The following is a 15249-nucleotide window of genomic DNA, read 5'->3' on the forward strand; positions in this document are numbered from 1 at the left end:
TCATGTAGGAAGTCAGACTAGATCACAGTGGACTCTTTTGGCATTAAAAATCTGTGAGTAACCTATCCGTGGGCAAGTTTCTTCCTAATTTCCAACAATTTGAGGTTACTTTGTACTGAGCTAGGCTGGATCATGTCCCTTTTGATTTTACATTAAACTGTAATAACACTGAAGATGTTCTCACTGTCAGCAGGGCTGACAGCCACCGTGGGCCCCAGGATAAGATCGGGGGGCATCCAGCTCCACTCTCGCAGAATGGTTGGGGCTTAGGGCAAGTCAGCTCTTAGCACTGCCCATACCCTGCCACTCACAGCCACGCAAAGGAGTGGGCCACCACTGCCGTTGTGTTTCAAAGGGCCCAGAGCTCTGGACCTTGAGGCAATTGCCCCCTTTGCAGGCAGGCCTGCTTACTGTACTTAGAGACCTAACCTTTTTAAAAGAAAAAAAATCCTAATAAGCTCTTCACCTCTGTGGCAGTAAGGTGTCATAGGCTAATGATGCAGTGCCTGAAATACATGTTGCTTTGCTGCCTTTTCCCTTGATATGAAAGATAAGGAACAGAAATACTTGCTTACCTTTTCTATCCCCTTTTCTGTTTTGTATCTCTCCATTACACCCCCTTAGTCTTCTTTTCTTTAAGGTAAACAGTCTAGCTCTGAACCCTTCTATTTCTGTTACATTCCTTTTGAAGTGAGGTGAACAGATCTGAACACAGTATGGGGTGTCCCGTTACTTTTATAATGGCATAATTTCATACCATTCCACATGCATATATCAAGTTTTATGCATGTTTTTCTCGGCACTTTCTGTACACTGAGCAGAGGTTTTATCACACAGTGTCATTGAGCTGGGCAAGGTGGGACAGACCCTTGGGTGGCAGATGGGTGGGGCTGGAGGCAGCCAGCCTTCAGCACTGTCTGGAGTGCTGTGTTGTGCACTCTTGTCGGCAATTTAAAGGGCTTGAGCTAAAGCTACTGCCACAATAGCAACAGTGGGTGGGAGTCCTGGGGCCCTTTGAATGGAGAGGCCCTTAGGCAACTGCTCTCTTAGATCCCTCCCCCGCATCAGTGGGCTTACTTAAATCCCGGTAACCTGTATGAATAATTCCACTTATTCCTTCAATTGATGTTATCTTGCCATTTTCACCACTGAGTCCCATCTCACAGTTGTGCTTTCTCCCTGCAAAACCAGGACGCTGGTATATCCAAGAAGGCTGGCTCATGGTGGTGCCCACAAAGGGTGAAGAAGTGAAGCGTAAGATGTTCTTCCTCTTCTCTGATATCTTGGTTGCGACGAAGCCATGCCATCCACTACATCCCCTGAACTCGGACAAGTTTGCTTGCCAGGCTGTCTATCCACTTAGCCAATGCACAGTGGATAAGGTGTTTGGCCACACCCAGAGCCAGGGAGGGCTGCTCAGTGTAAGTTTCTCTCAGTTTTTGGCTGCCGCTTCAATAGGCCTTGTTCCCCCTTCTCTTCCACAAACATCCTAATCTAAAATAGAATGAATAAGAGAGAGGATATTGGGTGTAACTGACCCCTGTGGCTGAGGCAGTGATGGTGAGAGTCAAGGTGAGTCTCTTAATTGCTGCAGGAGGAGCAGGCTAAAGAAGATAAAAATAGTGGTAATGATAAATATGAAGACCTAATTTCTGATGGATAGCATGGCCCCTGCTCATTGTTCTGTCCCCAGTATATCCATGGAGAGGCTATTTCCAAACTGGCCCAAAGAGACCATGGTGAGTAAAAGGCAATTGAATGGTAACTAGGGCCTTGGTTCATCTGAAATCCTACCAACTAACATGTGGCTAGATGCTTTGCAACTGTTGCCAATAATGCAGCTCCTCATTGCTGCTTTTCTTTCCTCCCCCTAGTCTTTTCAATGATTGACTTTGCATAGTGTACCCATGGGTGCTCCACTATAGGTGCTGGACTCATCCCGGCACTGCAGATCGGAGACTTTTCAAAGCTGTATCTGGTCAGTCTGCGCATTCATGGTTGCTGCGTTGTTCCATTTGTGCTCTTTTGACCATGTGTGCAGGCTGGCTCGATCCAGTTCCTCTCAACCACCCCAGGCTGCAGACAGAACCTACTGCCTCTCCACGAGTTTGATGTTGAGAGACTCAAATCCTCTATTTTCATTCTTGTTCTCATTAAGTTTACTTCACGTGTTAATCTATTGCTAGTTATCCTTTTTTTTTTTTAAAAAAAAAAAAAGGTAGTTTCAGTTGAGGTTTGAATTACACTTACAGTTGACATTTAAAGTTCGTTGTTTAAGTTTTTACAGTTAAAGTTAAAAGGTGAAGTTCAGATCAAATACTTCAGTGGATGATGCTTTTCTATTGTTATACCATTAAGTAGCTACATAACAGATTGGTGAACCGGATTGCGGTCCAGCTGCTTGCAATGCCTAGCTCACAGGGGTTCAAAAATGGCTGAGTTGCAGGAAAAAAGTTGCTGGCTTCTAAAGAACTTGTATCCTGTGCAGTCCTCTAAAATAGCCACTTCTGCAGAAGACGACCTTATGGAGGCTGCTGATGGAATATGGCAAACCCCTGCCTCAGCCCTTCCTACTAATAGACAACTAGACAAGAAATCCTTCATGCCCCCCAAAGGAGGGTGGAGTTCGTATTTACACATCTACAAACTAATTTGTTCATAGCGGACACAGCACTACATAGATCACACAAACCACAAGTTAGGGGTGCACCAGCAGACAAGGACACCAAACGACTTGACATCTTTTGGAGGAAACAGTATTCTTCAGCAGCGCTGTTACGGATAGCAAATAATAAGGCTCTCCTCTCTAACCACAACTTTGATAACTATGCTAAGCTGATGTCTCTTTTAGACTACCTTCTGGAGTCCAAGTGGCCAATCCTTAAGTCAGTGGTAAAAGAAGGCTGTACTGCAGCCAGAACAGCAGTCCAGATAGCCCTGGAGGTAGCAGACACAGCAGCATGGGCAACAGCTTCTGCTGTAGTAATGCAGTTTGCTTCATACCTGTAAGGTTGAAGACCTTCGCTTTGACAAGAAAAAGTTATTTGCAGAAAATACTGATGAAATTCTCCATTCTAGCAAAGACTCTTGGACAACACTATGCACTTTGGGGATGTACACCCCTCCGTATAGGAGGTGGCAATACCACCCTTATCAGAGATGTTATGATGCAGGGTTCTATAGCCCTCTGTTCCATTAACCCTATAATCATCTTTGTGCTCAGCAGAGGTCGCAGAGGTGTAGAAATCAAGGGGGACATATTCAAGGCCCCCAGTCAAACAGACAGCAAGTTTGACTTACTGGTTGAGAGCAGCAACGTCATCAGCTTTCCCCTCCAACCTTCTGGGGTTTTTCACCACCACTTGAGGCCCTTTCTCCATCAAGGGGCCTCCATCACTACTGAGTAAAATCCATCTGCACCCTCCACACCACCCTATCCATCCCTCTTCAGAGACCTCCTCATGAGACTTTGCTTTGTGAGGAGGTAAACCATCTCTTATTCCTAGGAACAGTAGAGTGAGTTCTGGACGAATTCAGGGGCAAAGGCTTCTACTCCCATTTCTACTTTACGCAAAAGAAAAACAGTGATTGGAAACCAATACCAGACCTGCTGGTGCTGAACTGCTATGTGTGGAAGCAGCAATTCAAAATGGTGACCCTGGCCTTAATAATCCCAATTTTGGACCTCAATGGTTAGTTTGCTGCTTCTGACCTCCAAAACGGCTACTTTCATGTTACCATCCCCCCCAGCTCACAGATGGTCCCTTTGGTTCACAGTCAGGACAGACCATTTCCAATACACGGTCCTCCCATTCGGGCTCTCTGCAGCCCCCAGTGTTATCCAAAACTCTGGCAGTGGTGGCAGCATACCATTGTGGCTGGGGGGTTGTGATATTCCCCTACCTAGATGACTGTTTAATAAAAGGATCCTCATCTACAGAGGTGGTACATATGGTGCGTACTACAAAGACTGTTTTTCACTCTCTGGGCCTTCTCATAAATGAGAGGAAGTCAACCCCCCAACCTATACAGGATCTAGCGTTCATTGGTACTCAATTCAATGCAACTACAGCAAGAGCTTACCTGCCTCTTCACAGATTCCAGGTCATTCAAGACCTATAAGCATCCTTATGACCAGTCTCATGGTCCAAGTAGTGGTATGGCTCAAACTCATGGGCCACATGGTGGCTACAACTTTCGTGGTGTAGCATGCCAGGCATCATTTTCACTCACTGCAACGTTGGGTGATCACCATTTACAACAGTACACACCAGTCTTCACTGCTTGGTGATACCTCCGCCTCATATACTCTCATCTCTTCCATGGTGGCAGAGCAGGGAAAGTTTCTTATCTGGGGTTCCCTTCCATCCCAGGCAACCTTCCCGACATATTACCCACGGACACCTCCTTACTAGTGTGGGGAGCCCACATGGACACCCTCTCCATTCAGGGCTGATGGTTGCCTCAGGAATGCCTTCTGCATATCAACCTGCTGGGACTCAGGGCTGTTCTCAGAGCCTGCCAACATTTCCTTCAGTACATTCAGGGTACCACGGTCCAAATGAGAACAGACAATGTGGTGACAATGTACTATATCAATTGCCAGGGAGGGAGTCAATGAGACTTTGGAATTGGTGCATTTGGAACAACATCATGCTTGTGGCATCTTACTTACCTAGGCTCAACAATGTTGCAGCGGATTTGTTGAATGGATGCTTGTCACTGGATCATGAACAGGAACACCACAATGGAGTAGTCTGCTCACTGTTCCAACATGGGGGCTCTCCCCTCATCAATCTCTTCTCCACCTGTTGCAACAAGAAATGTCGCCATTACTGTTCCAGAGCAGGAGTGGGGCACAGATCACCGGGTGACATATTCTGGAGGACAAGGGTTTAGAGGTATAGTTAGTTATAATTCTGTAGTTAGCTATGTATGTAGTTATTTAGTGTTACTGGGGGTTCCTCCCTATGTCGGCCCTGACTTCAGGGCATGCCAGGCTCTCAAGGCCTCAGAACTTGCATGAGCCTTGGGAAGTTGATGCCCAGGGGCAACCCTCATACTGACTGCTTGAAGTGTCTGCTGAGGGACACCAAATGGACAAGTGCCCTATATCTAGTAGCTTTCATCTCTTGACTAAGAAGGAGCAGGACCACTGCCTTAAACTCCTCTTAATGAAGGTGGCACTGCAGCTCTCGGTGCCAAAGCCATCCTTGGCATCTGTGGTGTGAGCTGCCCCAGCATTGGTGTGTGACTTGGCCCTGAAAAAACATTCTGGCCATAGGCACTGCTCCCAGTCCCTGGGGCTGGCAAAGAGGAAGAAGGTGCACAGGGGCAGGTTGCCAGTAAAGGCACCACTTAAAGAACCCAGTGGGGTGCATCCAGTGCAGGGGCATCCTCATGCAACAACCCTACCTGCAGGTCCATCAGCTCTGGCACCATCGGTAAGCTCAGTAGTTGTAGTCTCCTCGTGTGGAGACTGGCTGGAAGAAGAGAGAGCTCTTTTGTCAACGCCCGATACCTTTAAGGCCACAAGAGGTCTCATCAAGATGATATTTCACTTGTCTCTGCCATTTGGATGCTACCATGCCATACTGCTGTCAGGTGTGGCACTAGAGCAGGCACCTTGTGCCTCTCAAATGGCACCAATCTCCACATAAGTAGTTGGCACTCCTTCATCTTTGGTGCCAGTGGCCTTGACGCCCCTCCCCTGGGTGACATCCCATGTGCCGATGGAACCAATAGTACCGGGCACTATATCTCTTGACTGCCATTTCATTCCCTGTAGCACAGATGCATGCAACACCGTTGAGTGCGGCACCAGCCTCTCGAATACTGGTGATGGTGGCTCCAACTGGTGGCTGGTACTGATAGCATCAGTAGTAGTAGTAGTAGTAGGCATCCTTCAGTCTGCATAGACTATGGATTGCGCCCTTTAAAGTTTCAATTGAGGACTTCATTTACAGTGTCTATTGTGACTATGAAGACCCACACGAGAGTGACAGTCCTTGCTGCATCTCTTGCAGATGTAGTGGGTGTCTGGCAAGTCCTTATTGTGCTTTCTGTGTGCTCGCTTCTCCTCTGCTAGCTGTCTGATCTTCATCTCACCCTTCTGAAGGCCCTTGTGTAACCCCTGCCTCCATCTGCTGCGGTCGTCTGCTAGTTCTTCCCAGTTGTCCAGCTCGATGTCTACCTCTCTGAGGTCTCTCTTGCAGACATCTTTGTAGCACAACTAGGGGCGTCCGGGAGGTCTTTTGCCAGAGGCTTGCTCACCATACAGGATGTCTGTCTTTTGGAATCCTTCCATCATTCATCCTGTGGACGTGGCCAAGCCAGCGGAGTCGACGCTGCCTGAGGAGGGTGTGCATGGTTGGGATTCCAGGTTGCTCGAGGACGGCGGTGTTGGTCACTCTGTCCTTCCATGATATTCCAAGGATGCGCCTGAGGCAGCGCAAGTGGAAGACGTTCAGCCTCTTTTCCTGACGGGCATACAGGATCCAAGTCTCGCTGCCATAAAGGAGGGTGCTGAGGATGCAGGCTCTGTAGACTTGCATTTTGGTGTGAGTGTACAGCTTGTTGTTATTCCACACTCTCTTGCTGAGTCTGGACAGAGTTGTGGCCGGTTTTCCAACCCTCCTGTTTAGCTCAGACTCCAACGACAGGGTGTCAGTGATGATGGACCCGAGGTAAACGAACTTGTGGATGACCTCTAACGTATAGTTGTCAATGCTGATTGATGGGGATTCAGCAACATCCTGACCGAGTACGTTTGTCGTCTTTAGGCTGATGGTAAGCCCAAAGTCCTTGCACGCTTTGGAGAACTGATCCAGCAGTTTTTGAAGCTGGTCTTCTGTGTGAGACACTACAGCAGCATCGTCTGCGAACAGCATGTCTCTGATGAGGACTTCCCGCACCTTAGACTTAGCTTTCAGCCTTGCAAGATTAAACAGTTTCCCATCAGGTCTTGTGTGCAGCAAGATGCCCTCTGTTGAAGATCCAAAGGCGTGCTTCAGGAGGAGTGCGAAGAAAATCCCGAACAATGTTGGAGCAAGCACGCATCCTTGTTTGACGCTGCTCCTGATTCTGAAAGCATCCGATAATGTGCCGTTATATTGGATGGTTCCTCTCATGTCTTCGTGGAACGACTGGATCATCTTGAGTAACCGTGGAGGACAGCCTATCTTGTGGAGCAGTTTGAACAGACCATCCCTGCTGACCAAGTCAAAGGCCTTGGTCAGGTCGATGAAGGCTATGTAGAGTGGCTTCCTCTGTTCCCTGCACTTCTCCTGCAGCTGCCTTAGAGAGAAGACCATGTCAACGGTAGACCTCTCTGCGTGGAATCCGCACTGCGATTCAGGATACACCCTCTCAGCAATCTTCTGGAGTCTGCCAAGGATGACGCGAGCGAACAATTTACCAGTGACGCTTAGGAGGGAGATTCCATGGTAGTTGTTGCAGTCGCTTCTGTCTCCTTTGTTCTTATACAAGGTTACAATGTTAGCGTCGCGCATATCCTGTGGAACCACACCCTCTTTCCAGCACAGGCACAGTAGCTCATGTAGGGGTTCCAGGAGTGTGTCCACAGCACATTTGATTACCTCTGGTGGTATACGATCTTGACCAGGGGCCTTTCCTGCTGCAATGCTGTCAATGGCTCTCTTCAGTTCATCCACAGTTGGTTCTTGATCCAGTTCATCTATTACTGGTAGGAGCTCGAGGGCTGCGTCAACCACAACGTTCTTGCGTGAGTATAGCTCGGAGTAGTGCTCAACCCAGCACTCCATCTGTTAGGCTTTGTCAGCAATGACTTCACCAGATTTGGATTTCAGAGGTGCCATCTTGTTCTGGGTGGGTCCTAATGTCTTCTTCATACCCTTGTACATTCCTCTGAGATTACCAAAGTCGCCACAGGTCTGGATGCTGCTGCATAGCTGGAGCCAGTGGTTGTTGGCACAGCACCTGGCTATCTGCTGTACTGTTCTTCTGGCCTCTCTAAGTGCTTGCTGGGTACTCTGGCTCGGTGAGCGTTTGTACTCCAGGAGTGCAGCGCACTTCTTTTCAATGACTGGAATCATCTCATCGGAGTTAGCTTCGAACCAGTCGTTCGTGTTTCTAGCTCTTCTTCCAAACACCGACAAGGCCGTGTTGTAAACTGTATCCCTCAGATGTTGCCATTTGGATGTCGCATCGTGCCCCCAGGGCCGCTGCACAGATTTTCCTGCAGGGTCTCTCTGAACTTTTCAGCTTTCTCCGAGTTTGCTGTCTTTCTGGTGTCAATGCGGGGCCTTCCAGCAGGTTTAGAGCGGTATAGCTTCTTGGGTCTCAGCTTGAGCTTGGAGCAAGCTAGCGAGTGATCTGTATCACAGTCAGCACTACGATAGCTGCGTGTCAGAAGGATGTTTTTGAGGTTATTACGCCTAGTGATGACCACGTCTAGTTGATGCCAGTGCTTCGAGGATGGGTGTCTCCACGACACTCTGTACTGTGGCTTCGTTTGGAAGAATGTGTTTCTGATGCACGGATTGTGGTACGTGCACAGTTCAAGGAGACGCTGTCCATTGTCATTCATTTTTCCCACACCGAAGGTATTTGCGCTACAGCATGTCATAGAACTTGTCTTTTACTTCTGGTGTGGCATATAGGGTTGGAGCATAAGCGCTGATCAGGTGGACGGGACCGGCGCAAGTTTGAAGCGTGATCCGAAGAAGTCTTTCTGATCCGCCCATGACTAAATCCACCTTCTTCTTTGAGTGGTCCCCGTGGGTGCTCCACAGTAGGTGTCGGGCTCGCCCCGGCGCCGCAGCTCGGAAGATCTTCAGCAGTCTCCGTCGGGTCGCGCATGCGCCGATGCGTGTCGGCTCTTCGCGCGCTTATGGTCACGTGTGCGATCCGGTCCCTGCCAGTTCCTTCTCAACCACTAACGGCTGCAGACGGAATCCTCTCCGGCTCCAACGCCTGAGACAGATAAATCTTATTTTTCTCTTTCTTTCTCGTGTTAATAGTTTTTAACAGTTCATAGTTAGCAGTTCTATAGTTATTATAGTTAGTTACTCTGTTAAAAGCTGTTTAAAGCTAAAGACTATCTTAAAACCGCAGCAGCCGCCTTCGGGCGGGCCCGGTGTTTTTTGTTTGTCGGCCTTCAAAGGCCAACAGTTATTAACATCACCTAACAGACTGTTAAGTGTGCTATTAGCACCTAAGGACTCAGAGTTAAGTTTTAACAATGCCATCCCCCGCCTTTAAGAAGTGTGAATCTTGCTGGGAGGCCATGCCTGCTTCGGATGGCCATAGCAGATGCATACGGTGCCTCGGGGAGACGCACGTTCCCCAGAAGTGCTCCCGTTGTTCCAAGTTGACTAACAGAGCTAGAAAAGATAGAGAAATGAGGCTGAAGATGCTGCTAGTTGACAAAGCACTTCAGCCTGCCTCATCGGAGGCAACGCATGCGGAGGGCTCTTCAGGATCGCACAAGAGGAAGGCTGCCTCTTTGACCTCCTCTGCGCAGAAGAAAAGAAGAGCCTCGCCTACTCGATCCCTGCCCCTTACTGTTGGGAGCAGGACGAGTGTAACAAAGGGCCCGCGCACGCTGGCTTCCTCCACTGGTAAAGCCGCGGCGCATGCAACCACTCAAGGCCCTGCAGCTACCGGGGAGACGGCACCGAGAGCCATGCGGGCACTAGTCAGTCCGGCACCTGCTACTGCGGCACCAATCGAGACTTCCCCGGAGGCACCGGAGACGACGGCACCGAGGACATCGGCACTGGGATCGACGGCACCGGCAACAACGGCACCGGGAGCAGTGGAAATCAGCATGACACCTGCTCCGGTACCAAGTTCACCGATAAGACCACCTGAGAGGATAAAGGCTAAAACGAAGACCAGGCACCGCAGCCCCTCTCCTGAGGTAATTGCGCTGCCTCTGTCACCACGATCACCACCGGAGATTCGACAGGCAGCAACACCTTCAGCCTGCCACAGACGTCCTTCTCCTTTTCTTCGGAGTCCATCCCAGGGATCTGCACGCTTTTCTCCATCATCTAGCAGAGATCCCTACGAGTCTTCTCACAGAGGCTCTCCTTGTACGTCGGTATCATCTCGGAGGTCTCGACATTCCAGGCACCACCCTTACATCCTTGGGTCATGGTCCAGGTCTCCATCGCCGGGCCCCTGTCCCTGTTGCTACGACCGCCATCATTATGCGGGGCGTCAACATAGGAGGTCGACGTCTCACTATGGATCCCCATCGACTACCCCTCAACGCCACAGTGTTCTGCTTCCACCTGGGGAAACGCCACGAGTTCCCCAATCAGAGGCTGGGTCTAAAGGCATTGAACCCCACCTCGAAATTCCACAAAGGCAATCACATCAATACAGCCAGGATCCAGAGGAATTGGAGGAGACATACCATAGTGATACCTCCTCATCCTCACCAGACGAGGCCGTGGTCCCTGGAGACATTTCTCCCCCAGATGACCTGAAACAGTTCCAGGAGCTGTTCAAACGAGTAGCTCAATCCCAAGATATTCAAGTGGCGGAGGTGCAGGAGAAACACCACAGACTCCTTAAAAACCTCAGGCCTCATCTTCTTCTAAAATTGCTATTCCTCTGGACGATGCAATCATGGAGGCAGCCACTAATATATGGCAGACTCCAGCATCCGCTCCTCCTACCAACAAAAGAGCGGACAAAAAGTACTTCGTCCCTGCGAACGGTATGGAATTTCTATTTAGTCATCCACAGCCAAACTCGCTAGTGGTTGAATCGTCCCAACACAGGTCCGAATCGTCCCAGTACAAATCTGGGGGATTGGACAAGGACATAAAGAAGCTGGATCTTCTGGGTAGAAAAGCTTACTCCTCCTCTACTCTGTTGCTTTGCATGGCCAACTATGCCGCTCATTTGTTGAATCACAATTTCGACAACTATTCCAAGCTTACTGCCCTCATGGACTTCCTTCTGGAGGATAAAAGGCCAATTCTTAAGGCAATTGTGCAAGAGGGCTACGCGGCTTCTCGAGCGGGCGTGCAGATTGCACTGGATGTGGTGGACACAGTGGCCCGCGCCGTGGCCACTGCAGTGGTAATGCGGAGAGAGTCATGGCTTCACACATCCGGCATTCCAAAGGAGTTACAGGTCAAAATTGCAGACCTCCCCTTCGACAAAATAAAATTGTTCGCTGAATTGACCAACTCAGTCCTACACTCGAGCAAAGATTCCAGAGCGACATTTCGGACTTTGGGGATATATACCCCACTGTTCAGAAGGAAGAAATTTTATCCTCAGTAACGCCGTTATGGTTACCAACAACAACATACCCAATTTCAACGGGAGTATGATCAGGGACGTCATCAACAAACACATTATAAGGGCCCTAGGCGCCGGCCTCAGCAGGGCAACGCCTCTGCAGGGCAAAGTGCAAGACAGCAAGTTTGACGGGTATGTCGAGGGCCGCGAAGCCAAGACTGTACCTCAGTGCCAATCTCAGTACATGTTCCATCACCGACTCAAGCCATTTTACCCACAATGGAAAAGCATCACGTCGGACAAGTGGGTATTGGAGATTGTAAACACAGGATACACAATCCCCTTCCAGTCTTTACTTCCACCAAATCCTCCCACCGCACCCCTTCTCAGAGACCCCTCTCACCTACTGGAATTAAGGCGGGAGGTGGACCACCTCCTATTCATAGGGGCGGTGGAGAGAGTACCGGAACAATTTCAAGGCAAAGGGTTCTACTCCAGGTATTTCCTGATGGAAAAGAAGACAGGAGGGTGGAGACCCACATTGGATCTACGTGCACTGAACCAGTACCTACGCAAACAGCGCTTCAAAATGACTATGATGGCTTCAATAATCACGGCACTAGACCATGGCGATTGGTTTGCAGCCCTCGACTTACAGGATGCATATTTTCATATCGCAGTTCATCCAGCCCACAGGCGTTTCCTCCGGTTCCTTGTGGGCACAGATCATTTCCAGTACAGAGTCCTCCCTTTTGGACTCTCTTCAGCATCCAGAGTCTTCACCAAGACCTTAGTGGTGGTGTCAGCATACCTACACAGACAGGGAGTTTTCATTTTCCCGTACTTGGACGATTGCCTGCTAAAGGGAACTTCCTGGGCGGAGGTATTACGGATGATACACATCACCACAAAAACATTTACCTCACTGGGCCTCATCATCAATTTCTCAAAGTCAAAGACCAACCCCACGCAAAATATAGAGTTTATAGGGGCTCGGATAGACTCAGTCACATCAAGGGTGTATTTACCTGAGGCTCGTTTTCGTGCCATCGAATCTCTCGTACAACTACTAACGTACAGCCCCACTATTCCAGTTCTCATGTGCTTACAACTGTTGGGGCATATGGCAACCACCACGTTTGTGGTGCTAAACGCCAGGCTGCATATGCGAGGATTGCAGCATTGGTTGGCAACCGTATACAAACCCGCAATCCACACCGTCCACAAGAGGGTGTCACTTACAACAGAGGCATGAAGCTCGCTAACATGGTGGGGAAACCCCAAGAATCTCCTAACAGGGGTGCCCTTCCGCCAACCGCAAATTACTGTGTTCATTACAACAGATGCCTCCCGTATGGGATGGGGGGCTCACATGGACAGCAAAACCACTCAAGGATTATGGTCCCCCACAGAGAAGACACTGCACATAAACATATTAGAGCTCAGGGCAGTGTTCAATGCGTGCAGGCATTTTCACAATTATCTGCGCGGGAAAATAGTCGCCGCGAATACCGACAACACCACCACCATGTTTTATATAAACCAACAAGGGGGAGCCAGGTCTCGTATGCTTTGTGCGGAGGCAGTCCGACTCTGGAACTGGTGCATCGCCAACAATATAATCATGAAGGCTTCATACCTACCGGGGGTCCACAACGTCAAGGCGGACCAACTCAGCAGACACTTTGCACCCACTCACGAGTGGCAGATCCGTTCAGACCTACTTCACCAGGTGTTCCGCAGATGGGGTTTTCCCCAAATCGACTTGTTCGCCACCCGAGAAAACAAGAAATGTCCCCAGTACTGCTCCAGAGCGGGCATGGGACAGGAGTCTTTGGGGGACACCTTCATGATCCCATGGAAGGGCCCTCTACTTTATGCGTTCCCTCCCACAACACTTATACACGAGGTCTTGGAGAAGGCCAGAAGGGAGAAAGCACGCGTGATACTCATAGTCCCAACCTGGGACCAGCAACAGTGGTTCCCATTGCTCTTGCGCATGGCTCAACATCGGCCATTTCCCCTACCAACAGTACCGGACATTCTCACTCAGGCTCGGGGGTCAATACTGCACCCGCACCCGAAGAGACTTCGGCTACAAGCATGGCTAATCCATGGCAAAGCGCCTTAGAGACTACATGCTCAGAGGGAGTACAACAAGTCCTTGAATGTAGTCGGAGAACTTCCACCAGAAAGACTTATCAGCACAAATGGTTGCGTTTTTCCGAATGGTGTTCCTCCAGGCAACTAATACCCCAGGATGCCACCATACCTACGATTCTGGATTATTTGCTACAACTCAAACAAAACGGACTTTTGCTATCCTCTGTAAAGGTGCATCTGGCGGCTATATCAGCGTTTTGGCGTGAAGAGGATGGATCAACCACATTTGCCCATCCTGTTGTCTTGTGTTTCCTTAAGGGGTTGGTGAATCTGTACCCCCCTTGGAAACCAATACCGCCGTCATGGAGTTTAGACCTAGTTCTACACACCCTCTCGGGACCACCCTTTGAACCATTGGCTACGGTCCCCCTTTGACTACTTACTATTAAAACTACTTTCCTCCTGGCAATCACATCAGCTCGCAGAGTGAGTGAGCTCGCGGCCATAATGTCCACACCACCCTGCACGATCTTCTCAAAAGAAGCGGTGGTCTTACGATTACACCCAGCCTTCGTTCCGAAGGTCTCTTCAGACTTTCATATCAATGAACCAATAGTGCTGCCCTCGTTCTATCCTAAGCCTCACAACTCAAATGAAGAGGCACGGTTGCACTTACTTGACGTAAGAAGGGCACTGGCCTTCTACATCGATAGAACTAAACCTTTCCGGAAAACAGACAGACTCGTGGTGTCCATTGCATCCAGGTCAAAAGGAGAAGCGCTATCTTCACAGAGGATTTCAAATCACATTGTGTCTTGCACAAGACTGTGTTGCGAGATTTGCAAGACTCCTCTGCCAGTTCCACCAAGAGCCCACTCTGCTAGGGTGATGGCGGCGTCAACGGCGTTCTTCAAAGGCATCATACTGAGAGATATCTGCAGAGCGGCGACGTGGTCTTCCTATGACACCTTCGCCAAGCACTACGCCATGCATAGGATGCTTGATGAGGATACACGCCTGTCGACAGCAGTCCTTTCACGGGCAAGCTGCGCATAAATCGGGTACCCACCTCCTTTTTCGGGGGGGGTTACTGCTGGGTAGTCACCTACTGTGGAGTACCCACGGGGACCACTCGAAGAAGAAAGAGAAGTTACTCACCTGTGTAGTAACGATGGTTCTTCGAGATGTGTCCCCGTGGGTGCTCCACTACCCACCCATTCCTCCCTACTTCGGAGCTCTGTTTGTGTTTTTCAGGGGCGTCTGGAGCGGTTGATCAGGAACTGGCGGGGACCGGATCGCACACGTGACTGTAAGTGCGCGAAGAGCCGACGCGCATCGGCGCATGCGCGACCTGACGGAGACTGCTGAAGATCTTCCGAGCTGCGGCGCCGGGGCGAGCCCGACACCTACTGTGGAGCACCCACGGGGACACATCTCGAAGAACCATCGTTACTACACAGGTGAGTAACTTCTCTATTTGTAGAAGGGTGTTTCTGACGGCAAAGCCAACACCATGCTGTCTGGGTTCTTCTTGGGCTTTACCCTGCCAGAAAAAGGTGTAATCCTTTTCCTTTAGAGATCCCGAATCTGCGAGTCGCGTCTCTTGCAGGGCAGCGATATCAACTCGGAGCGTCTTCAGTTCCTCATTGATAACAGCGGTCTTTCAGGTGTCACTGATGGCCTGAAGATCTTCAGTCAAGCCGGTCAGCATGGGCCGCACATTCTAGCAAGCAAGCTTAAATTGTTGATGTTTCTCATTTCTTGTTGATTTTCTTATTGGTTTGCCTGATGCCCAAATTTCAGTCACTTGTCAGGTTCAGGAACGTTAAGCCTCACGCACCCAGTGAGGCAGGTGAATTGTGGCAGGACAGTACCCTTCTGGCTGGGGGCTGCCCAGCTTGA

At 49.7% G+C, this 15249-nt stretch overlaps 1 protein-coding gene across 2 annotated transcripts in view; it reads left to right on the forward strand.

The window, feature by feature from the left end:
* ARHGEF39 (Rho guanine nucleotide exchange factor 39) overlaps positions 1 to 15249 on the forward strand; it is a 63609-nt gene that overhangs the window by 36989 nt on the left and 11371 nt on the right. For both annotated transcript variants that reach the window (XM_074994462.1, XM_074994463.1), the window contains exon 8: positions 1192 to 1421. In XM_074994462.1, the coding sequence (XP_074850563.1) occupies positions 1192 to 1421 (230 nt within the window). The remainder of the gene's footprint in view (positions 1 to 1191; positions 1422 to 15249) is intronic.

This window comes from Carettochelys insculpta, chromosome 5 (genome assembly GCF_033958435.1).
Source record: "Carettochelys insculpta isolate YL-2023 chromosome 5, ASM3395843v1, whole genome shotgun sequence".
Lineage (NCBI taxonomy): Eukaryota > Metazoa > Chordata > Testudines > Carettochelyidae > Carettochelys > Carettochelys insculpta.